Source organism: Monopterus albus, unplaced genomic scaffold (genome assembly GCF_001952655.1).
Source record: "Monopterus albus unplaced genomic scaffold, M_albus_1.0 scaffold420.1, whole genome shotgun sequence".
NCBI lineage: Eukaryota > Metazoa > Chordata > Actinopteri > Synbranchiformes > Synbranchidae > Monopterus > Monopterus albus.
In genome coordinates, this window is record NW_018128300.1 from 223,900 (window position 1) to 248,931 (window position 25,032).

The 25,032-nt window shown below is 39.8% G+C and overlaps 3 protein-coding genes across 4 annotated transcripts in view; 2 read left to right on the forward strand and 1 right to left on the reverse strand.

Moving 5' to 3' along the window:
- Positions 1-3,861, forward strand: part of ripk2 (receptor-interacting serine-threonine kinase 2) — a 15,399-nt gene extending 11,538 nt beyond the window's left edge. The window contains exons 10-11 of one of the 2 annotated variants that reach the window (XM_020586750.1): positions 129-332; positions 906-3,861. In XM_020586750.1, the coding sequence (XP_020442406.1) occupies positions 129-332; positions 906-1,294 (593 nt within the window). In that variant the 3' untranslated portion in view covers positions 1,295-3,861. The remainder of the gene's footprint in view (positions 1-128; positions 333-905) is intronic. The other variant, XM_020586751.1, reaches the window with a different exon arrangement.
- Positions 3,862-4,920: 1,059 nt separating this feature from the next.
- On the forward strand, positions 4,921-11,833 carry LOC109951950 (Y+L amino acid transporter 2). The gene is made up of 9 exons (XM_020586741.1): positions 4,921-5,425; positions 7,538-7,663; positions 7,748-7,892; positions 9,483-9,606; positions 9,785-9,888; positions 9,980-10,076; positions 10,241-10,390; positions 11,197-11,380; positions 11,727-11,833. Exons 1-9 carry the CDS (start codon positions 4,927-4,929, stop codon positions 11,831-11,833), a joined length of 1,536 nt encoding a protein of 511 aa, XP_020442397.1. The 5' UTR covers positions 4,921-4,926.
- A 3,043-nt stretch (positions 11,834-14,876) lies between these two features.
- On the reverse strand, positions 14,877-24,839 carry ccdc39 (coiled-coil domain 39 molecular ruler complex subunit). Its single transcript, XM_020586745.1, has 23 exons — positions 24,453-24,839; positions 24,149-24,268; positions 23,881-24,027; positions 23,630-23,788; positions 23,458-23,550; positions 22,403-22,531; positions 22,071-22,262; positions 21,859-21,962; positions 21,627-21,759; positions 20,327-20,521; positions 20,037-20,201; positions 19,819-19,956; positions 18,926-19,134; positions 18,701-18,824; positions 18,422-18,581; positions 18,183-18,289; positions 17,596-17,736; positions 17,210-17,389; positions 17,029-17,117; positions 16,146-16,751; positions 15,942-16,007; positions 15,772-15,848; positions 14,877-15,580 (listed from the first exon to the last, which is right to left on the reverse strand). Exons 1-20 carry the CDS (start codon positions 24,561-24,563, stop codon positions 16,595-16,597), a joined length of 2,853 nt encoding a protein of 950 aa, XP_020442401.1. The 5' UTR covers positions 24,564-24,839; the 3' UTR covers positions 14,877-15,580; positions 15,772-15,848; positions 15,942-16,007; positions 16,146-16,594.
- Between the last annotated feature and the right edge of the window lie 193 nt (positions 24,840-25,032).

The following is a 25,032-nucleotide window of genomic DNA, read 5'->3' on the forward strand; positions in this document are numbered from 1 at the left end:
AAGAGTTTGTTAACATGATGTCTGTGGTTAAAAACTGCCCAGTTCCTGGAGGCTGTCAGCTGTACATATATAAGCTTCATTTGCCACCTCGGTGCATCACACCTCTTCCTCTGCTCTTTCTGACACAGATGGCCTTCCATCATCATTCATAGCTCACACTCTGGAGCCTCCCGAGTCTCTGAAGGACCACTGTGCAGGCAACAATCTGAACGGATACCAGAGCGCCAGGCCCCTGAACGATCTGAATATTCCAGTCAGACCAGCCATGCCCGTCACTGAGTATGAGACGCAGCTGGACAATCTCACTCTCAAGCCGCAGCCTTTGAAACAAGGTACATGCAGATAAAGGATTATGTCTCGCCTCTTGTGTGTATTTGTAGTCTCTCCTGTTTCAGAGCTTCATGATGGACAGGTTGTTGTGGAGTTTAGGTCCTCCCTGTTTTGGCAGCACTTGGAAGTTGCATAATGTCTAGATTATATGGCTCTCTGGTCTTCAAAGACATTTACCGTCTGTCTTTTAATGTTGTAATTCTTCTTTCTCCAGTGTCATCTTTCTTTTGTCTGCTCTTCACACTATTGCATATCTGAGATGTTTCCTCTGTTGCTCATCCAAAGGTTTCTTCCTTCTATCCCCTGTTTAAGGGTTTTATTTTTTTCGGCGATTTCTCCTAGCCCAGCCCATGGCACCAAGTATAGAGGGTGTTGTATTCTGTACAAATTGTAAATGCTTTTAAGGTAAATGCATAATTTGTGAATTGAGGCTAAATGAACAGAATTGACATCACATAACTGATAACATGGGTAACAATAACAACACAGTTCTGACAAGTTAAATGAAATAATTTTATTGCTTGACCAAATTTTTCCAGCAAAGTCTAAATCAACCTCTTTCTCCTCCCTCACAGTAGATTACTCTGCCCCTCTGGACCACTCTCCAGCTTCACCAGGCCCGATTGCCCAGTGGATCTCAACACGGCGTGAGGAAATCGTCTCCCAGATGACGGAGGCCTGTCTGAACCAGAGCCTGGATGCCCTTCTGGCTCGCTCCATGCTGATGCGAGAAGATTATGAGCTCGTGGTGAACCAGCGCACACGCACTGCCAAGGTCCGCCAGCTCCTGGATAACTGCCACAGACACGACGAAGACTTCTGCCGCATTATCGTCCGCAAGCTGCATGACAACAAGCAGATGGGCCTCCTACCATACCCAGCTGAGCTCAACTTCCCTTCCCCATCCCTCGGCCCAAGCGCACCGCCCCTGTCCACGTCCTGTAATATACCCCGGAACATGTAGCAGCAGTCGCAGCCAAGCAGTGGAAACAAGCCAGATTATAGACTGTGCCAACTTTACACTACAGTTGACTCTTCCTGGTTCCATTGTCATTAAGACTGCCATCATGGTTCCTGTCGGTCCTTCCCTCAAAAAGGGAGGAACTGAGATATGGTTGGCTGAGCAAAAAGACTCACACGTACAACGCTGTTGGCTTCAAATTTAATGTCCACTCATCAACGAGTTTTATTCTGTATAATCAGAATCAAAAGATTTTGACTGAATCAGTGATTTTATTTAACAGTGTTTATTTATAGTCCTTTATTTCTCACTGGACTTATTACAGGGTTTCACTCCTTATGATGTGTTGTGCAGTTTGTCTTAAAAACTCAGCATTAATTGATAATATATGTAGCTTATTAGTTGTGTGTGTGTGTGTGTGTGTGTGTGTGTGCGCGCGCGTGTGTGTGTGTGTGTAGAATTCAAACATCCTGAATACACTCAGTTGATCTGAGTAGGTGACAGGAGGACTGTTAACATGCTGGAAAACCTAGAGCAAAAAAAGGTTTATTCCTATTATAGCAATCTAATCTTAAAGTACCATGGTGTCATGGGTTCACTCTCCTGATAACGCTGACCACCTATGTGAAGTGAGAATGTGTCTGTCACAGCAACAAAGAGTGTCTTTGTTATAGGATGTGTGGTTCAATATAAAGACAAAGTGGTGGGAAAAAGCACAGTCAAGTGTGCAAGATGTACTTCAGAGCTGTTGATGGTCTGTTTCTGAAAGTGACAAGCTTCACATAACTCAGCTGAAATGTTGGGATGAGCTGCGGTCTTGGTCGGCTGTGGTCATGTGACTTTTGCCCCCTGCCTGGGCTCTTTCTCCTCCTATTTTCCTAGAGAGCTATAGAGAGTCACTGGGACGTGGAGTAAAGAGGAAGTTGGGAGTGTAACAGAACACCCAGAAAAAAGAGAGATGCGTGTCCGTTTCTGTGTAGATTAAAGGTAGATCGGCGTGATCTGTTCTTGGATTTCTTTTGGTCTTCTCAGCAGTGGCTCCGTGTCTCAATATTTTTAATAATGTTAACTTCAGTCTCATCTGGATCCTTCCAGAGTAGCAGTTCTTTGATGAGCTACAATTGGGAAAAATAACTTTTAACACATTTTCTATCTGACTGAGCTGCTCTGCAGAAGCATAAGTGCAACACGTGAACAGAGAACTGCTATGCTTGTAGCACTAACCGCCTCACTCTACGCTGTCACTGTGCAGTTTATTACCCCTGACGTGCAACCTTTTCTGCTGTAGCTGTGATATCTGATCTCCTCAAAACAACTGTAACACATATTAATAAACTGTTTTTCTGTTTCACATAGAGCACAGCAACAGTCAGCAAGGCATAATCCTGTTAAATGCAAGAAAACACATATTTTAAAAAAGACTAAAACCTGTGTCAGCCCCACTGTTACTTCATACAGCATATTCTTTGTGCCAACACACATTCTAGTTGCAAAATAAAATGTTCATTATTTTCAGTCATCATACTGGTGTGTGTGTGTGTGTGTGTGTGTGTGTGTGAGATGGAGCTGTAATTTTCATTAAAAAGTAATTGGATGCTATTAAATGCATGAAAATTGTTTAGAAAAATACTGTTCACTGTTTCCCAGAGGCCAAGGTGACATCTTCAAGTTGTTTATTTGTCCAGTTAGCTGTCTTGAATCAAATTATAATCAATTTATTGTCATAGAAAACTAAGAAAATCAAGCAAATATTTACACTTGAGAAAGTGAGGTCTATTTTTTTTTTTTTTTTGCTTAAAAATAACTTTACTGTTAATTAATTGATTATCAACAAACTGTGTCCACTCCAGCGTGCATGTTGTTTACATTTTTTTGTACATTTTCTCAATAAGGGCCTAATTGTATTCATTCCTCAAACGGGTGCTTAAAGTATAGTAGCTGTGGCACTTGCTGTGTGTACATCGATAGATTCACCACAGAATATCCATGGTGGTGTTCCCATTTCTCAACACTCTTCCCCTCATTATGCACAGGTTCCCCCTCATTAGGTCCAAAGTGAGTTACAGTTTAATAAAGAAGTGGGAAACGAGCCACAGCAAGTCATTAGTAAGATACTATTACATGATAATATGTTAAATATTAACTGCAAGGCCAAACAGGGTCGAGATGCTTCCATAATGTTGGACCTGTCTTTGATAACTGTGCCTCATTCGACTTTTGTCCTCACCCACAGTAACGTGCACAAGTCTTTTACACACATATCAAGCAAAGTTGAGTTAAACTGCTACAAATTTTCAAGCCTAAAGATGTAATAATGTATTTTTTACTGTAGATGATCTTCATATATATGTATTTTCATCTGTGACTTATTGTTTTGTCAAATGTTGATTTCATATTTGTAGAACTGCCTTCTAAGAATCCTGGCCTGATTGAGCGCCCGTATCATCAGTATCCGTTTATCAAACAGTAATATCATGTTATAGGGTCAGCTGACGTGTAGCTGTGGGTTCAACAGAAATTAGGATTTTTCATATATTGTAACTCGTATTAAAATGTGTCCTCTGTTTTTACTTCTGCCTGCTTCTTTCCTCTTCATTTAATTTTAAAATGTTATTCTAAGGATAATTTTTAGTTAGAACAGTGCTTGTATAATGTATCTATATAAAGCTACTGCCTGGGATACCAAGAACCAAGGGGGTCTATGTATAACCATGGATTACTGAACAGGCCTACAGGGGACAAACTGTCACTGGAAGAGAGATAAAAAGGCAAGGAGATGCAAAATGACAAAAGAAGTGTAAAGACAAAATAACCTCAGAGATCCAAAACAGCTATGAAGAGACTTAAAATAACTACAAAGGGAAAATGACCACAATCAGATGCACAACAATTAAAGTGAGACTTTTACGTGTCAATGCCCAGTGGCCCTTGTCTCATATATTACTGTCTCATACATCTACTGTATGTGTATAGCAACCTGAGTGACTGATGTTGGGCTGATCATAACATATTCTTTAATCAAAGGGGACATCACAATGTCCTACAGTCTGCTAACTGTATCCTGTATGTTTACCCAGAAGCAACTTGGCTGTGTCTGCCTGTGCTGTTAGAGTTACTGAAAATAGCCCAGAGACAGAACCTGAGAGTGCATTTCATCTGCTGCCTGAATAACACCAGTGGCGGTTGTCCTGGGAATTGCAACATCAACTGACCTGATGTGCACTCACTGCTTCACTGACCAGTTCAGAGGAGCAATACTGACTCTGTGCATGCTCAGAGGGACAAATAAACCTTTAGATTGTTCCAGAAATAAGGCAAGTTCACTTTTTTATTCTTTTTACACATTCACCTTTTATTGTAAGGCTCCATTTTTTATGCCTTTATCTGGAGGCATAAAGAATGGAGTATGGCAAAAACTTCATGTTAGTGAACACACGTATGATCTTTTATTAACTGGATGTTAACGGGGTGGCATTCAGGTTTTATGTCTGAGTGTGGAGTTGAACTTTTTAGTAGAAGAACTGTGTCATCTGTGTTTGGAATTAAACAGTGTTTTAATATTGGAAGAAGAAACATCTTTAATTATTTATCTCCCCATCACGACTACAGGACTGATGGGGGATCTGAGGCAGAAGATGAACTTTATGTCACAGACAGTTTGCCCCAGATTCCGGGCTCCGTCTGATGAAGACTTAAAGTCTCCAAATGAAGGGAAAGGAGAGAAAATGCAGATGAAGAGGGAAATCTCTCTCATCAGTGGGATCTGCCTAATTGTGGGCAACATGATTGGCTCTGGAATCTTTGTCTCACCCAAGGGCGTACTTATGCACAGTGCCTCTTTCGGACTGTCATTGCTGATTTGGGCTCTTGGGGGCATCTTCTCAGTGTTTGGGGCTTTGTGCTACGCTGAGCTCGGTACCACCATCGCCAAGTCCGGAGCCAGTTACATCTACATCCTGGAGTCATTTGGTGGCTTCGTGGCTTTCATCCGCCTGTGGACATCTATCCTGTTGATCGAGCCAGCCAGCCAGGCCGTGATTTCACTGACCTTTGCCAGCTACCTGCTAGAGACTTTCTACCCCACCTGCCAGCTGCCGTATTATGCTGTCCGTCTCATCGCTGCATCCTGCCTGTGTAAGAAACACTCCTGTGTCTAAATAAGGGTGGGCATCTGCTTTTTCACCCAGAAACTGCATGAGAATGTCATTTTTTGAAATTTCTGTAAATACTAAGTAACCTCTGGGTTGTGTTCATTCAGCTATAAATGTGCACTAAGAAATGTAAATACCTGTGAGCTGTTGCAAAAAAAGACCATTCTGATCTCCACCCTGGCCTCACCCCAGTTTCTGATGTCAGCTGGACATCTTCCAATCACCTCATTTTTTTAAACTGATGTTCTGCAGGCAGAAAGGCTGAAACAAAATCTGCTCCAAAACCTGTCCTAATGTGGAAAGGAGCTGTCGAAGCCTCCCGTGGGCCAGATGCATTGAACAGCACTGCAAGCAGTGCAGAGATATTAGCTTCTAAAAGCTTTTGAGATGCACTAAGCTCTAACCAATCAGAGATTTTCAGTTATTTCTGCTTCATCAGTAAGTTTTGTTGCTTTCTCATTATTGTAATTTCATAAGGACAAATATCTGAATAGCTGAGCAGAGCGTGATGGAGCGTAGCTGGTCATAGTAGAGCATAGTGGAGCAGGGAGAGGGAGTGCTGGGTGGAGCATAGTGGACTGATTTGGAGTTTCATGTTAGTGCTACCTTTAATTACATACTGTAGCTTTAAACCCTGGAATTGACACTGTGGTAATTTTTCAGTAATAACAATTATATATATATATACCTCTCTATACAGTGGTTTTCATTGTTAGTGGCGGGGTCCGCAATGCCTGTGCAGGATTCACACTGCATGGATTCAAAGGGTGCCGATGCCGATTCACATTAAAAGTTTTCATTTGGCAAAACAAAAAGTAAAAAAAAAAAAAGTTTGTCTTCCCCCTTAAAAGTGCATTTTGTTATATCCCGATTATATCTTTTGTTTTTCGTTCATCCCAGTGCCATAGTCAGGTACATTATACTGCCAGTACTGTAAAAAAAAAAAAACACCATAGTGGTATAGCCGGTCTTTGTGCTGTGAGGAATGTGGTTTATAAAAATGGTATTTAGGTGAGAGAGCAGCAATGCCAAAGTCACTCTACCAAAAAGTGAGTGTCTGTATATACTTGCAGAAGTTATACCGAAAGCTATGTTAGGCATTTATTGTGTAAATTAAGCTCATATATCAAATCAAATTTATTTATATAGCACTTTAAAAACAACATCCAGGTGACCAAAGTACTTTACATAGCAGAATAAAATCACAATAAATGACTAAAATAGAATAAATAAAATCAGTGCAAAAAATAAAACAGCACAATAATATTAAAATTAAAAGGAATGCATCAGGCCCTACTGTGTATTAAAAGCCAAGGCAAATAAATGTGTTTTAAGTAATGATTTAAAAGTACTGAGGTCAGTAGCTGACCTAACAATAAAAGATAGACTATTCCACAATTTAGGGGCTGCAGCAGTAAAAGCATGATCACCCCAGCGTTTATATCTGGTCCTGGGAACCTCTAAAAGAAAGTGGCTTGAAGATCTGAGGGACCTTGTAGGTTTGTGCCAATACACTAATTCAGTGAGGTAAGATGGTGCCAAACCATTAAGAGCCTTAAAAACGAAAATCAGCAGCTTAAAATCGATTCTAAAATGGACTGGAAGCCAGTACCGGGGTTATATGCTCATATTTTCTGGTACTTGTCAGAAGATGAGCAGCAGCGTTTTGCACCATTTGGAGACGAGTGAGGGAGGACTGGTTAACAGGTAGAGAGCACTGCAATAGTCAAGGCGGGAGGTGATAAAAGCATGGATTGCAATCTCAGAATCATTAAAAGAAATGAATGATGACTTCACTTAACAACCTGAGGTGGAAGAAGCTTGATTTCATAACTGAGTTGATTTGTTTGTCAAACCTCAAGTCACCATCAAACATCACCCCTGGATTTTTTATAGTCGACTTCAGGTGTCGAGCCAGGGGGCCCAGACCCTGGTTAGAAGAAGTTAAGTTCGCCAAATAGCACACACTCAGTCTTATTTTCATTGAGATTTAAAAAGTTAAGTGCCAACCATGATTTCAAGCCTGTCACACAGTCAAACAATGGCTGTAATGACATCCCTCTTGTATATTGACTTAATCTTCTGGTTTGTCCAGGTATACTCATTTTTATCAACTGTACCTATGTGAAGTGGGGAACTCTGCTTCAGGACATTTTCACTTATGCCAAGCTCATGTCGCTCCTCCTCATCATCATTATAGGAATCCTGAAATTATCTACTGGTAAGCTCAAATAAAAAATAAATTCATCTGATGAATACGGTCAAATAAATGCCATGTGATTCGAACTGTGGTTTCTCTGTGCAGGAGAAACAAAGAACTTTGAGAATCCATTTGAGGGCTCCTCCACAGACCCAGGAGCCATAGCTTTGGCCCTCTATTCAGCTCTGTTCTCCTACTCTGGCTGGGATACCCTCAACTTTGTCACAGAAGAGATTCAGAATCCAGAGAGGTAACACACACACACACACACGTGGAAATACTAAGAGGCAGACTCACTTACAGACTTGTAAAAGCACACGTGAACCTACCTCAACATGTTCACACTTGATTTTACAGCCTGCTTTTGACTGACTGACTACAAATCTGCTCACAACTTTCTTTGTGCTTAGTAAGGATAAATATTAAAGCTAAATGGCTAACAAGGCTCTGACCTGGTTAAATAAGATAATTCAGGTGGTGAAATTATGCTAAAACATAAACCTTAAGTAACAAGCAAGGACTAATTAAAAGACAACTGGTTTTTGGTCTCACTTCACTGTCTTTGTACCAATTTACAGTAATAGTCAGACATTTGTTTACACTTTCTTTAAAGCTGCTACAATCTATCTTTTTATATTAACAATGGATCAAGTGACTATGTCTATGTGAAAAGTGTCACTTGTAGTAATGAACCCATATAGAATAACTGCATGACTCCACTGTTCCCCTCAGCTCAGCAGAGGGTTTTTAGCATCTTCCATCTTAGTGTTTAGATTTTCTGGCCCACAGCTTTAACATTTTAATCTTCACTTGATCAGTCATGTTTCCACAGTGGGTTAAGGAGGAGAATGACAACATCTCCATGGACAGCTCATGGGAATGTTGAATAGTTCCAAACATTAGGAGCAGCGCCATAGAGTTATACTGAATTATCTTCTATCATGTAAAGTAAGAAGTAGAAAACAATAGCAGTGATTATACTTGTGACAGTTTACGGTAAGTTAGTGACATGTGTCAAAACATTTACATCCATTTTACAACCTTTCTCTCACAGATATTGAGTCACTTTAATAATTAGGTACCTAGCTAACTAGTTAAATTAGCTGAGCTGTCTACAAAAACAGAACAGAATTAGTCTGCAGTGCTGTTCAAGTCATTAAAGGTAGTAATTTACTGATAAATCTTGCTATTCCCTACAGAAAACTGTGGATCTGAATCGACTGGAACTACAGTATTTGAAGCTACATGAGTCATGTGACCCATTACCTTAAAGGCCCTGCATATTTGTAGACGCAGCAGGCACCTGTTTACAGCAAACACTCTGAGACACACTCTAAGAAATGATGATGATAAAACACCTTCCCACCACCAAACAGCATACAGACAAAGCAGAACATTTAGCAGCTTAAGGAGCCAGATGTTGTCTTCAGTGTATGTTACAGCTCAAAGAGAGTAAATATTGGACTGGTGCACAGAAACACAACTCCAAATGGACGGCAGTGTTGATCCACAACTGCTGGATGTGCAACTTTCCAAATGTTTGCCAACAGGTTTGCCATATCAGTTTAAAAGGTGAAAAAGCACTGTTCAAAAGCAGCATCTTTTATAAAAGACATCTTCTCTAAGTCATGCTGTAGCACAGCCAGATATAATTCTCACTTATTCTTTTTGTTTAGATGACAAAAAAACTACAGAAATCTGCTTAAGATTACAATTCAATAGTTTGACTACCTGTAAAATAAAAAGGAAAACAGACAGTGGAGGTTTATGACTTACTTTATGACTTCTGTTTTCAGCAGCTTTTCAGATACTAACTTCTCTGTGTGTCATGTTGTTGTAGGAATCTGCCCCTGGCCATTGCCATTTCCATGCCCATAGTGACCATTATCTACCTTCTGACCAATGTAGCGTACTATGTGGTTCTGGACATGCCGTCTCTGCTGGCCAGCGATGCTGTCGCTGTGGTAAGACTCCAAAAGAGAGTTGGTTCACCTGCTGCTAAATATAGTCCATTAGAAATGGTTGATCTTAGACAGTTTGTGCTCTAACATAAAATCAAAACTGCATAGAATAATAATAAAACATATCTGATCAGATTTGTTGGCCCAGAGCCTAATAAAACATATGCATCTGACCCCAAAGACATTTGGGAATGCAGTCCTGGGGCCGTTCAAGTGGATCATCCCTGTATCAGTGGCCATGTCTTGCTACGGAGGACTCAATGCTTCTATCATTGCTGCCTCAAGGTAATCACATAATACTGAACAGGCAATGACTCTGGGCCCATATTGTGATGAGTGGTTTGCCAATAACTTTACATCATTATTGATCGTACAGGTTGTTCTTTGTTGGGGCCAGAGAGGGCCACCTCCCCAAAAGTCTGAGTCTGATCCACATTGAGCGTTACACACCCATACCTGCGCTGCTTTTCAATGTGAGGAACATTTACCTTAAATATGCATGAATGCCAGGTTCCTCAAATGCACCCATGTGCATTTCACTTCAAAGAACAAAAACTGGTTACACAGCATGATGTGTTACTACATGTTCTTTCAGGATGACAGGTAACTGTTCACTGTGCTGTGTGTGTGTCCACAGGGGTTGATGGGTCTGATCTTTCTGTGTGTGGAGGACGTGTTTCAGCTCATCAACTACTTCAGCTTTAGTTACTGGCTCTTTGTGGGTCTGTCTGTGGCTGGCCTCATCTACCTGCGCATCACTCAGCCAGACAGATACAGGCCTGTCAAGGTACGCAGATCCATACTGATTCCATTTACACCACTCAGACATAACATTATGACCACCTGCCTCATACACTGGAGTTAAACTGACATCATTTCTGTAATAGATCCAGGAAACAATATTTATCAATTGCAGGTATATTTATAGTAACATTTACTTTATATTCATGATTCAAGAATCAAACATGCTCATGCAATATGTGCATGAAATGCAGGTTGGCTGTGCTAAAAAGGGTAGTGTACAATAAAGAATAGGAAAATTAGGTAACTTTTACCTTTGAACTCCTCATCTAGTGTTTATAAGGAGCATACAAATAAACATTATTATAGCGAATTCATTATATTACCATGTGTTTTAATTTACTGACATTCATTATCTGTCTATACCCTGGCGTCCACTTAATGAAATGAAACGAACTAAAATGCAACCAGAAAAGAAAAAGTAAAACTAAAGATTAGAAGAGCATTTTTCAGATGTGTGCCATGTGTAAGGTAAACTATAAAATCAAATGTACAGGCAACCAAAGGATATAGGACTTCACCATCCTGATGGTTTTTGCTTTATCCTGAAGAGCCTGTCGTCCAGCCCGACCTTGGTAACCTTTGCTGTGATAAATTAATAAAGTAACTCAGGTGTTTGTTTACAACCAAAATTATAACCCCGAGGAGAAAGTTTGGTGGGTATTCATTAGGCAGTTTCCATAGCATAAGTACTGGCTAGAACCATTACTCTGCATGTACTGTAAATATATGTAAGCACACATACATCGGGTTTGGCAGATTAACCTGAAGTGTGTCTTCTTCTCTCCACAGCTGACCTTGTTCTTCCCCTTCATCTATTGTCTGTGCAGCCTGTTCTTAGTCATCATCCCTCTGTATGGAGACACCATCAATTCTCTCATAGGAATTGGCATTGCGCTCTCTGGGGTGCCGGTCTATTATGTGGTCATTTACCTGCCTGAAGAGAGGAGGCCCAAATTCATACACAAACTGAACAGTAAGCTTTAGACTCAGCTGTGCATGTACAGAAATGTACTAGGATGTGCATTTGAATCTTTTCTAAGGTATGATTATCAGTTATATACTGCCCTGTGTTTGGTTAGCCTTTTGCAACAATGTGCAGAGAAAATGATGAAAGGGAAACATGTTTCCTGCCCACTAGTGTTTTAAGATATGAGCCATGTAGGATGAGATCACATTGTACTGTATATCAGTCTTATCAGTGTCCAACACAATTTTATATCAAAATGCACCATTACTCATCTGTAATTATAGCTGACCTCTTCACTCTCTTTGTCTTTTCCCATTCCTTCATCCACACCTTCTTCCTCTTGCTCTTCTAGCCTTTGCAACCAGATACACCCAGATGCTGCTTTTCTGTTGCCTGACCGAAAATGACGCAGAGACAGAAACACAAGCAGGTGGTGAAACCCAGCGAGCCTTTCATTAGCTGCTTTTTTTCTCCCCTTGAGGTTTCAGTCTCAATGAACAAAGCCTAGCATGGAGAGAATGTGGAGGGCGCAGGCTCACAGTGTGTACGAGCGTTACTTTTGTCAGGTTGGATTAAAAAAGCCCTGACATCTCAGGTGACTCCCTTCACAGGAGCAGGTGCTGGAGAAACTCCAAACTGCCTTGTTCTGTACACACGATATAATTAACTACAGAGCTCCAGGAATATCTTCTATGAGGATTTTATTGAATTGTGGAAAAGATATGGAGGCTAGCTCAAGCTCACATTTTATTTTTGTGTGATGATGATGAAAGCTGATTTTTTTTTTTTTTTGGTCTGTTTAAGAAAATACATTTTAAAAAATCTTATCTTTCTAGGATTCAGTCAATTGATAGTCCTCAATTTGCAGAAGTATATATCATTTCTGTCATTTTATCCAGGGTTTTTTCAAAGTTGACTACATGTTTATATGTAAACGCATGTGTAAAGCAAGGTAAAATATTCAGTGCCTGAGCAGCTTCACTGCCCTGTTTAAGGGCTGTTAATCATCACGTTAACTGACTGATTTTAGTAAGTTTTCATAATATGTTTCATAAATATAACTGCATAATCACCTGGAGTGTATTCCAGTACTCCTGTTTGTAGGTAAGAATTTATTGTTTATGAAGTTTTTCACCAAAACTTACAAAAACACTCCCGCCCCCAAAGATCAATACAGGAATAAAACAACATAGGAACATAAACACACAACTTACACAGAATCAATAGTTAAAAGAAGGAAGCTCTCCACAAGGGAGAGCTTTTCAAAACATGATAACCTATTCCAGCTAGAGCAAAGGAAACAGGAGCGGATTTAGAAAATTTCAGACAGGGTGGCCAGGCTGGGGTGCAGTCTCAGAGATGGGCGGCACATTTAAAAAAAAAAGTAAATTAAACTCCTAGTTCTATCAGATAATAAATCATATTTTTAAGAATCAAATTATTTTGTGTAAAAATAAGACACACCTTTCTTTAGCTAAATTTGGATGCGCTCCTTGTTTACTCCCGGCCAGGGACATTGCTGCTGCAAAGTGGTTCCCCTCCCACTGCCGAGCCCTCCACAACATAAATGAGTGCAAATATCACACTGTATGCATGTTGTAAGATAAAATTCATTTGACCGATTGGTCTTTAGCGGGTTATCTGTTGTGGTCAGACTGTGCTTCTTTATTATTTTGTATTTTGTATTGTGATTAAACTACAAACATTTTCCACATCATATTTGTATTTTGGGTTAATGGAGTCCAAATAGAGGAGAGTCAGTCACATATCATGCTCTTGTTGTTGGTTTTAGTTTTTAAGATGACAAGCCTGCAATTAATCACTACACATCTCACAAATATTTAATATTATATTTAATACTATATGCGCATCAGTCAAAAGATTCCTGCCGTTTTATTACACTGCATTTATGTACGACAAACCTTTTGCTCCTGGTAACTTAATGAAAACTAGTTTCAAGTAAAATACTAGCTGAATTGAATCATTAGGTAATGTGTTTCCTCATGCTATTACAAAATGTTTTAGGTACTAACAAAAGCCTATATAAAAAAATACACTGTTAACACAAAAGTCTTAGTTACTCTTGCTGCCAGGAGGAGCTCCTCTCCTAAGGTGCAGAGGGAAAATCAATCCCAGGACTGATCCACATGTTTGTTTCCTTCAAGGCAAGGCAAGTGCAGTGCTTAACACAATGGACACTAATACATAAATACATACCCAAAATCAGGTCATTTTCTGACCATTAATTCATGAGCACAGCATGCTATTGAATTTGACTCTAAAATATTTTCTCTGGCTCTTTAAGAGGGAACGGAGAGTTTTGAGTGGTGCACCATCTGAAACTGAAGAACCAGGGGTGTAAACAAAATACTTTATTTTAGTCACTGGCTGGTGGAACGGTATCGTGTAGGCCGAGGAGGTGTGGTTACTGGGCCCCATCTTAAAGCTTTCACTACCAGCCTGTGATGCCTATGTCCTCTACTGGCTGAAAGTGAAACTGTGGCAAGAACATGTCTAAAGATTAGTGTGTCAATATACAGTCTGACATTGCTTTAAAAATTCTTTATTTTTTTATAATTACCATGCTGATAATTAGATGAATGTAACTGGCTCTGCGTGGAAACAAATATGTCTAAACTTGACATCCTTATTTTTCTCCAGAATGCCAACTTTTAAGCAGCACACATGAATACACAGCCTGTCTTCTATTCTTATCACAAAGGGTGATGTTCCCACTGCAGATTTGATCCTGTTTATATCTGTGAGACATTCTCATTTTGGCCTCAAAAGTCTTACTGTAATTTTTGTATTAATCTGGTTTTGAACAGTAACAAGTAACTAAAGTCATAGAATAAATGTATGGAGTAAAAAGTACAATATTTGCCTCTAAAATGTAGTGAAGTCAAAGTATGAAGTAGCACAAAATCTAAATACTCAAATACAGATACTTCAAAATTGTATTTAAGTACAGTACTTGAGTAATTATACTTAGTTACTTTCTATCACTGCCTTTGTGTCCCTTGAGCAATCTTTTATTAGCAGCATGTGACAGTTCTGATGTTTGAATGTGTGTCTAAGTCCTGTCCTTGCTTTAGCAGTGGTTCCACTGTTGTACGAATCCTGGTCCAGAGGCTGAACGACTGACTTTGAATTTTTTGGTCATTTTTTGTGCTTTAATGCCATTTTATGTATTCTACAAGTTGTTGCCACTTCACCCATCGAAACAGGTTCTATCAGTATCAGTGACCTTTGGTTTAAAGTCTGTCAGTGCTCGTGTGAGTGAGTGTTAACTCAAAACTAGAATACTTAAAACCTTTGATGATTTTTTTCCAAACATTTTTGTAACTGAACATGAACATTACTGTTGCATTGTTGTTTTTTGTTCTCATGTTTATTGAGCTTGACATTGAATGTATTTTATTAGGACATACTATGAATATACAGTAAGCAGAACTAAATCCAGAGTTAATATTCTCATTGGCAAACAGTAAATTAAAAAAGACATAGCTGACTTCATACAAAAACACTACAAGGCTATACTGTATTACATGTTTTTTCAACTAGTTCATTAACTGGGTTGAACACCTCTGAAATGTTTCCAGCATGTCCGAATTGTTCAGCCAACAAATGTCTATATTTATACAATTCGATCATGCGTGTACAGGAATGTTTATTTCACAGCTCAGTCACACAGCTTCATATTTAAACTGTAAGCATATCGAATTGTTTATCAGCTTTGAAATCCAGTAAAATGCGTCCAATTTGCAACAGCTCCATCTTATTTATCAGTTTTGTGTTCTTTAAATAATCATTATCACAGTGAATGGGTCTCAGAAATAAAAGTTAATAATAGAAATTGTGGACCAAATGAAGCAATGCTCAATTTAAATTCTCCAACATCCATATTCTGTTCTCAGAGGTGACACTGATCTTCCATTCACACCCACAGATTTCTTTAATGAATAGGAGAAAACATTTTCAGGGGCGTCTCCAAAAGAAAAACTAGACCCACACACGCATACTGAGGATTCTCTTCATCCACATTCAGTAGAATGTGGCAATATATATAACATATTATTTTTCTTTATGTCCTACTCTATGTAATCAAACACAAACTAACCTAAGACATCTTCAGACTCTGGTGAATTTCTTTATAGTGAAAGAGAATTTCATATGTGGTTGGATTTGCTGGATCATGCCATGGAGCTGAAAGACACAAAACATTTTAAACTTGTTAGATTTGAGTCCTGGTTCACCACACGGTCAGTAATGACTGTGTGATATCAGACTTTGTAGGTCACATGGTTTAATGGATGTCTGAGCACAGAAATACAAGAACTGATTGTTAAATTCTGCTTGGTCATGTAAGCATTTTGTGAACAAGGTTAGTGAGGTACCTTGAGTAAGATTGGACCGAGTGTCATGTTGTTTAACTCAGCACTGGACTGAACAGTTGCATGAAGGAGTAGCACAGCTGTGGAACAAGTAAGATACATAAATTCAGGTCTATCCAATTTGTGCTAGAAATTGTAGTGAATCATATCCAGCTGGTTTTAAATGTACTTACTGTTGCTTAATGAATCAGGTGTGGGAAGGTCTGTCTGGATAAAGGGAGTTTTTCTGACTGACGTGGCTGATGTGGTGGAGGAGGGAAAGGACACAGACATTAAAATAAATCTGACCATATTTAAAATCTAGACAGTTTTGCTAATGTAAACCTCAGCTCCATAATATATTCTTTCTTCCTAGTGATTTCTGGCAGCATACTCACTTGTCTGTGCAGCACATGAGGCCAAGCATCCAGCGAACAGGACCAGCAGCAGCATGGTGATTTTTAAAGAATGAAATGTGTCATGGGAAAGTGTTCCTTCTGCTCCCACAGAGCCTCAGGCTGCTTTTGTTCTGTACAAGGAACTGACACTCATACCCAGAGGGTGTGGCAAATACACAACAATACATCCAGAGGCACTCAGCTGGATGGACTCAAGCAGGAAACCAAGTAAGAAAAAAATCTGGGAGTTATTAGGAAGGTAATCTCCTTTTTTAATTGACTTAAGTGAACAGGCCTGCAGGCAACAGATTTAAGAAGAATAAATTTTTTAAAACAGAATATAGTGTGACACCACACACAAACTATTCTAGCATCCTTACACAACTTTAAATATGAACACATTTTAGAACTGTATCCATCAGATAATGCAACACAGTTATTCAGTGCAACTAGGGCCTCTTCAGCTTTTTGCTGCTGCTGCTCGCAGGCGTGGACCGGCCGGAGGTGGTGGGAGGAGTCTCATCCAAGCCCAGTACCACAGTCTTCACTACGGGGGAGCGAGGTGTAGAGGCCCCAGAGCTGCTGCTGGCTGACGACCAAGGCTTCCTACAATATTGAGAAAGAACAATACTGCAAAGTTACATGGGAAAAGCGAGATGCTAAAATCTTCAATCTTGAATGTAGTGAGAACTTCTAACTTTTCATATGTACAGATACAAACAATTTATTGTTTTTAAGAAAGCTGCACAGTCACATGTAGTACAGCCATAATTTTCCTTTTATCATCAGTTGAGTCATACAGATGACAATCTGACAATAAGCTTGCATCATTTCTCTATCCTCAGATTCCTTGGGAAAGAGATTTTTTTAAATAACTGATGACCTGACAGAGGCAGAGCTACGGGCAGAGTTTGTCTTGGAGCTCCGGTGGCTGGTAGCAGTGGAAGGAGGAGACGGAAGAGACAGACCGGCCTGAGAGAAACACACAGTGTACAACCTGTCATGACTCAGTTCTTAATTAGTCTCCAGAATAAAAAAACAATATAATGTCTGTTGTTTAATACCTCCAGGAAAAATTTCTCGAGCACTGTTCTGAGGTCAGGGTTGCCCTCCATGGCCTCATTCAACATCTTATCAAAGCTCCTGTTGAATTCTTTTAACTCCCTGAGCTTAATGTCCTTTTCCTCAAAAGTCTCAGTCTTGGTGCTTCGTGCTGAGCGGATCGCTTTGATCAGTTTAGAGCGCTAGCAAAAGACAGGACAATACAAAATGAAAACATCATTAGTAACTGCTAACAAATGATTGTATTCCAGGATACCTGTACTGTATATATACACATCCTACATGCACACTATGTACCGCTCACTCCCAGTGTATAATGTACACAATATACACTGGGTTGTGCCAAACTAAATGAAAATAATTTTATTGCAGTAATAGCATATTGAACCTGTTTTGTTGCTCTGTCAATTTTCTCTTGCTGGGAAGTGATTTCTTTGCGCAGTTTACTGAGGAGCGATTGTTTGTGATGGATCTTATCTCTCTCCACCTGCTCTTCTTGCAACAGATGCTCCCAATTATTGTTCATGTCCTGGAAAAGGAGAGCAGTACAAAAACACACATGACAACAGGGCGCACACACACACACACACACACACACACACACACAGATTTATGCAAGGTTGATTTCACTGGGGCTGTTGAGTGTTTTTTGTTTTTTGCAGCAGGAACAACACCAAGCTACTTTTATATAAAGATACAAGACATGAACCATTTGTGCTGTAAACCTGGGTGTGTTGTAATAAAATGAAAAGCGTTAAAATGTTAGTAAAAGCATAAACAATTATAAATGAGGAATAAGCAACAATTACCAAATAAAACAGTTTAAAATGTGGGTCAGCTTTATGAGGATGTATTCGAAATGCAACATGAACAGATATGTTCTGTGAGAACTATCATGGGACATGTCTCTGATTTAGATACTGGTCTAGGACCAGTTTCTTTTTCTGCTCGACTTTGGCTGTAAATAGGAATAACCTGTATGTCCAGCTGGAGTTCTTCCACCTGCTTTCTCTTGCTTTTTAGCGTTGCTTCATTTGCCTTCAATTGCTCTTCTAGCTTCAGTTTTTCCTGGTACTCTGGACCTAAAGAAGAAACAGTCTAAATTACCTTGTGACAGGTAAAAAAAAACTGAAATAAACCACATAACATGCTGATAGGAGTGTGGCTGCTGAGATGCTGGTACAGTGTCCTTCCGTCAAACTCGTCATACATACTGGATTCTTTTACTTTGTTGAGGGCTTTGCGAAATTCAGAGTTGCTGTAGTTGAACAGCTGGTTGGTGTTGTCCAGAGCTCGGTTTTCCAGCTCTGTTTGGCGGATTTTAGCAGCCAGACTGTCTCTCTTCTGCCTGAGCTCCTCTTTCTCTTGCGCAGCCTGAAGAAAAAGCACACGGCAGCAGCAGTGATTCAAAGTGTTGGCGTGCATTGGAGGAACACACCGTTGTCATCTTCAACAGACTGTATGTAACATGACTGTGTTTGAACACCTCTCACCTTTGTGATATAATAAGCCAGTGCTTTCTCCTCTTCACCCTCAGGAGCCGCCATTGAAAATGTTAAGATCTCAAAGCGTTTCTTCAGCATGTTGATCTTGGACAGTTTTTCATTCAGTTCGATACTGAAACAGAATTAACTGAAAAATGAAGTGATCATTTTTTCTAAAGGACGCTAATGTTGCTCAGTAACAAACAGATCTGAGGTAACAGCAGGGCTTTTTACCCGAGTTTCCGCCTCTCCTTATCACTGATCTTGAGCTGCTTGCTGAGCACTTCTCGGGCGGCCTTGATCTCCTCCTCCCTGTCCTTTATGATTTTCTGCAGCATCAACTTCCTCTTCTCCAAAGACAGTACAGTGTCTGCTTTGTTGTACAGCAGATCTCTAATACGCTTGACCTCCATCTTCATAATGTTATACTCTACCATGTTGCCCTGATGAAGAACACAAGGTCAAAAGCACATGGCATTGTTACAGATAGTGGTTTCTTACATTACATTAAATCTATGTTTGTAATGTAAAACCCATCTAACATTGTCACTTAATCAATAGAAAACAAATGGCCTAAGCTCTTCCAGAGATCAATCAACATTCACCGATATTCAGGTCCATTATTTGCTGGGTCTGTGTTACCGGTGGTAGCGTTTGTCTATCAGTGTGGTGATTGTCTGACTTTTCCTTTAGTGTCACCCATGGGCAGATCTGGGGGTGGCACTGGCCACCCACATAATCAGATTGGCCACGCCTGGTCAAAATGTGCCTTATAATTGACATTGGTCAAATTATTTCAAATTAAAGCCACTGTGTCTCATTTTAACACAAAATGAACAATTGGACTATTAATTATGTTTATTATTTTTAGAATTAGTTATAGAAATAGTATAGAAATAGCAGTTCCATTTTTTTTATGTCTTTCAAATGCTTCAGAAAAGAATCACCAACCCTACCTTTAACTTGATTCATGACTCTGGATAATCCAAATAATCCTCACAATATGACATCAAATATAACTTGGTGAAAAGAAGCTTTTATGTCTAATCTCTTAAACACAGAAGTCTTAAAATGGTAACCACATGTCAGCAACATAATTTCATGACAACTGCAATGGCATCAGTTACCTGTTTCCTGAGTTGGAGTCTCTTCAGCTCATTTTCACTGGCATTACAGTCTAATATGAGCTCCTCTGTCTTCGTGGTCAGATCTCTCTTTTGAGCCTCTGACTTGTCCATTTTTTTCCTCAAAATGTAAATATCGTCCTGCCAGAGACAGACACACATGACAAGTACTTCACTTTTCACTTTTGTAGAACGCTGAGATCACCAGCAGTCAAACTGACCTCTGACTCTTTCAGTGTGCTAGTAAGCATATTAGCTGTCTTCTTCTTCTCTTCCACCGCTTTGGTCAAATCAGTGATTTTCATGTCTAGCATCTGTTTTTCATCTTGGGGAAGGTCACCTTGCAGCCGTGCCAGTTTTTTACTCAGGCCGATGATCTTAGAGTCCTGTTAAGCAGGAAAGTGAGAGGAAAATCTGATGCATGTACTGTACTGGTATGGTATGGTAGAGACTAGCACCAGACTGGGAAAAGCTGGGTAGTCAGACATATGTACAATATTGGTATACTTTCCTGTTCTGTAATAGTCATCTGCTGTTTCATTAAGTCGTTGTCGAGCTTTCTGAGCTGGCTTTCCAAATTGGTGATAGTGGATTTGCTCCTTGAAATCTGGGCAACAGCATCCTTCTCCTTTGTTTTCAGGCCCTGTAAATGCTCTTTACTACGAAACAGCTCCTCCCTACAGTCGCGCAGCTGCACATCCAATTCCTACAGTAAAGCACAGGCCAACAAAGCGTTACACAGTACAGTACACAGCTATGTCATCAAGGACAATAACGACCTTGTCATATGTAAAACCAATTCCTAAAGTACAACATTTTTCTTAGCGCATTGTGAACAGGCATTAACACTGATGTCCAGAATCTGCAGCCAAGGGGGAAAAAAATCTAGCAATTTCCTGCATTTATAGATTTATTCAAGTGAATAATGAAATGATCTGGAATGATGGAATTAGCTATCATGCTTTCTCCATAACAATGCTGATGAAACCAAAAAGAGAATTATATCTCTTAATTATAATAATTATATATTGATTATTATTATTGATTGGCAGCAGAAACTGTTGAGCAATTCATGAAAACAACAAGTTTGATGTGCACTGAGGTTTCTGTGGATATTTTGCAACAATGTGGTGCTTAATGACCAAAACCTAACCAATGAAAGTGTGGCTTAACTGTGCACAAAATCACTCCTATTAGAGACAGCAGATGGAACAAATACCTGCTGCCTTTAAATGGCTGTAGAAATAAAGGAAAGGCTGTCAAGTATAGACTACCCACTCATTGTTGTACATTTCAGAGATGGCAAGGATAACTTAATCATTTTTATGCTTGCCAGTCAACCAGGATAACATTTTTGTCTGCCCATCACACGTCAGTTGTGATGGGCAGACAACTAAGACAAATAAGCAAAAGACAAACAACAGAGGTTGTGTGATTTTGGAGAATTTTATATGGGTGTGATTTCACCAAATAAAGTGACCAAAATACTGCAGAACAAAGCTGTGTTGAGCAGTTGACCTGCTCTGGGCACTGAGATTGCTGTGATGGTAATTTATTTCTGAAGGCTTTATGCTTGCCCCTGTTGCTGTTTGAAATCACTGGTGCCCCGTGTTGCACAGTGCAGTAGTAAATCAATGGCCAATATTTTGATTGTTTCCAGAAGCTATGCACAAAAAAGAATGAATAAAGAGTATGTGGAGATGCAAAAAAGAAAAACTGAAAAGGAAGCTGTAACATGTATGACAATCATTCTCTTCCAATTGCACCATAGCAAATGAACAGTTCATGGTTCGAGACATTAGGCCACCCACCTTGATCGCCTGCTCCTCATCCTTGAGATACTGGTCCAACTGGGTAACTCTCTCAGCCTCACTAGGAGCAGTCTGACTCACAAGTTTCAGCTTCTCTTCCAGTGCAGAATTGTAGGCCCTGGCTTCCATGAGTCTGTAACACACACGTATACAGACAGAGCTTGTGTACTAAAGCACACAAGTAGTAGAGCTGCCATTTTTTGACAGAGATACATTATAAGATTTCACTGACTTCCTATTTGAATCCTGGATGTCTTTTTTCATTCTGGATATGTTAGATGTAGCAGACGCCACATCAGAGGTTGTTTTGTCCAGTGTACCTTTGCAAGTGTCAAGCTGTAGGACAAATGAGAATGAATTCAGTCACTCTTACAATAAGAGCTCGATTACAGATTAGGTTTCTGATGAACTTAACACTCTTAGACCACACTTTCAAAAGATGACCTCATCCTGTAGCCTCCTGCAGTTATTCTCCTGCTCCTTCAAGTCTTGCCGGAGTTTTAGAGCCTGTCGGTTGGCTATGGTTGTCTTTCTCTCTATTTCCTGGTTGTTGTTCCTCTGTGTATCCAGCAAATGCTTCATCTGTGTGATGGTGGCATTTCTGTCCCTGATGTACTGGTTGGCTTGGGCAAGTTGCTGGAAAGACAAAGGAGCAATACAGGAACACAAACATGCGGTGACACTCAAGCGTACCATACAATGTGCTTTCACGTTTTGTTGGCTGTTACTGTTCAGAAGGTTGGTTTGAATCAGAAGCACAAGGTCACAGTCTTTACCAGGGCACACTGCTGCATCTCAGAATCTCGCTGCTTCATCTGCTTTATGGTGTTTTCCCACTGGTGGATGAGCTGCTGTGTCTCCAGATGAGCCTGCTGCAAATTCTCGGTAGTCTTATCCAAAGCAATCTGTTACAAAAGCAAAAACAAAAACATGTCATAGAACCTGTGAAATAATATGATTTAAAGATTTCAGATTAGTTCACAGTAAGTGTAAATAATGATGTTTTAATCAGGTATAATTAATTGATTGTCCATTATGACCAGTATAAGGTCAGGTCTCTGAAGGAAGTCTGATCAATCTTGGCTGATACGAGCCATCCCTTGTGGGGTGAATTTATGTTGTCACCATCAGGGAGCAGATACAATCTGCTGCGATGCAGAATGAACAGGTTCAGAAGATTAGTTGTTCCTGTTCCTATCATTCTTCTTAATGACACTTAGTCTGTGTCTGGTATTGCTGTTATTTGTTTGTTTTTTTTATACTGACTGTGAATCAAATTGCCCCCTGGGGATAATAAAGATACTTTGAACCTTGAGGTTCAATACCCTGGGACATAAATGTTGCACAGTCAATTGTTTTAATGCCAAATCAAATTTTATTTTTATAAACAACCATCTAACCAGTGCCAGTGGCTGTTTCACTTTCCTTCTTTCTCTCAACAAAGCAGAATTTATTTCACTAAAATAATGCAAAATTGTAAAAAAAAGTCCACACACTGTCTCGCTTAGGCTGAATATTTTATTAAGTCCACAACGTTTAATTCTATATAACCTTTACAAGGTATCTTTTTTTCTTTTTTTACATTTTTGCAATTTGCTGTTTTCCCCTGACACGCCTGTCACACAGTCAGGTGCAGAGTTTTGTCAGTTTTTTTCAAAGTTTACTGAAATAATAAATGCTCATGATGCTACTTGGTTTATTACAGTAAATATAAGCTGGACCTGGTTACTATAGTGAGAATGCGGCAGCACTATAAAATCAAAATGTGTAACAAACACAGGCAAGAATCTGCCACAAAAACAATAGGAATTGCATTGTTTTCTCACTGTACCTGTGCAGATGTAGTCTCAGCCTTTTCTCTGTCAAGTACTTTGCGCTTTTCATTGGCGTCCAGTGTCTTCTTCTCTATACCCAGAGTGAGAGACTGAACAGGGAGATATCGATCTGTTAGCTCAGAATGAGTCCGAGCTATCAATGGGAGTTTCTTTTGTATGTAACTTTACCTTGATCCTCTGCTCATCTTGCTGAGCGTACTTGATAATGGCCATAGCATCCTCATCTCTGCGTGCCGACTCCTCCAAAAAGGCATCCATGGTCTGCTGGTCCCAGTTCATCTGGCTCCTAAACTCCTCTAGCTTCTGTTTGGCCTTGAAGATTTGGTTCTGATGATGAGGACAAAGGTTAAGTGGCACATTGTCGCACCAGCAGCTATAACAGTTTCTATATTTCTACATAATGCTGTTGATGTGTAGACCTCTAGCACGGTTGCCCTCTCAGCCAAAGATCGCTGCTCATTCTCCATCTTAGCAGTCTCTTGTGCCAGGCGACCGCTCTCTCTCTCTGCGAGGGCTGTAAGGTGTCTCTCCATCTCTATTTCTCTTTCCTTGGCCTTACACAAAGCCTACGTACAGAAACCCAAAATGAGACATTAACACACTCTGACACAGTGACTTTAGCCCAGTTACAGGAAGGGACACACATCCGTGTGACACATAATACAACATTCATTCTGATAAACCTACCTCTAAATTTTCCACCTGCTGTTTACCAGTTTTGATGAATTCAGTCATTAACTGCTTTTGCTCTTTGTTTTTCTCGAGTCTGTTTTCCACTTGCACCAACTCTGCCTGTTTCTTATGAATCTGTTGTTGAAGAAGTCAGCACATTAAAACATATCACATTCAGCACGTTTGCTTTATTTGCTGTGAACAAATTTGACCACGTTATGCTAATTCACAGTCAGAACAGCTAGTCAGTTGGCATTACTAAGATTTCAGTGGTGTTGTCATAAATAAATAGTAAGCTAGCTATAACTTTCCCGCTCACCTCGTCTAGCAGAGCCTTGTTTTCAGCGTTGAGTTCGGGAATAGCGAAGCGCTTATCCCAGCTTATCTCAGATAAGGCTGCAGATAAGGCTGTGTTAAGAACATCCGACATTTTCCTGCTGCTTGACTAATCCTCTACAAAGTAACAAAACACTAATTCAAAGAGATAAATGCTTCCACTGAAATACTATCAAGCGCCGCTTTGAGGAGTTTCCCTTCCCACTTGCTGTTGAATCTGTCTGTTGCCAGTATCCCTTAGCAACTGCACGTGCTTTGTCATGTTGTCACCACTAGGTGGCATCGCGAGACTACGAGGAGTGTCGATCCCGGTTGGAGCTTTACGTTTTACATACAGTCAACAATGAACAGCACTCAGCATGAACGTTACTGAATCTATACATCGTATATAATACTCAGAAGTAACTCAAAATGTAGCATATATAAATAAAGAACACAACAATCACAACCCCATCCCAACTTATTTTAAGGATTAATCGGACAGTCTACCCCAAACCAAGGTTTCAGTTTATAGGACTTTAAAAACAGATCTTAACTATTTCCTATATAATATGCCCAATTAG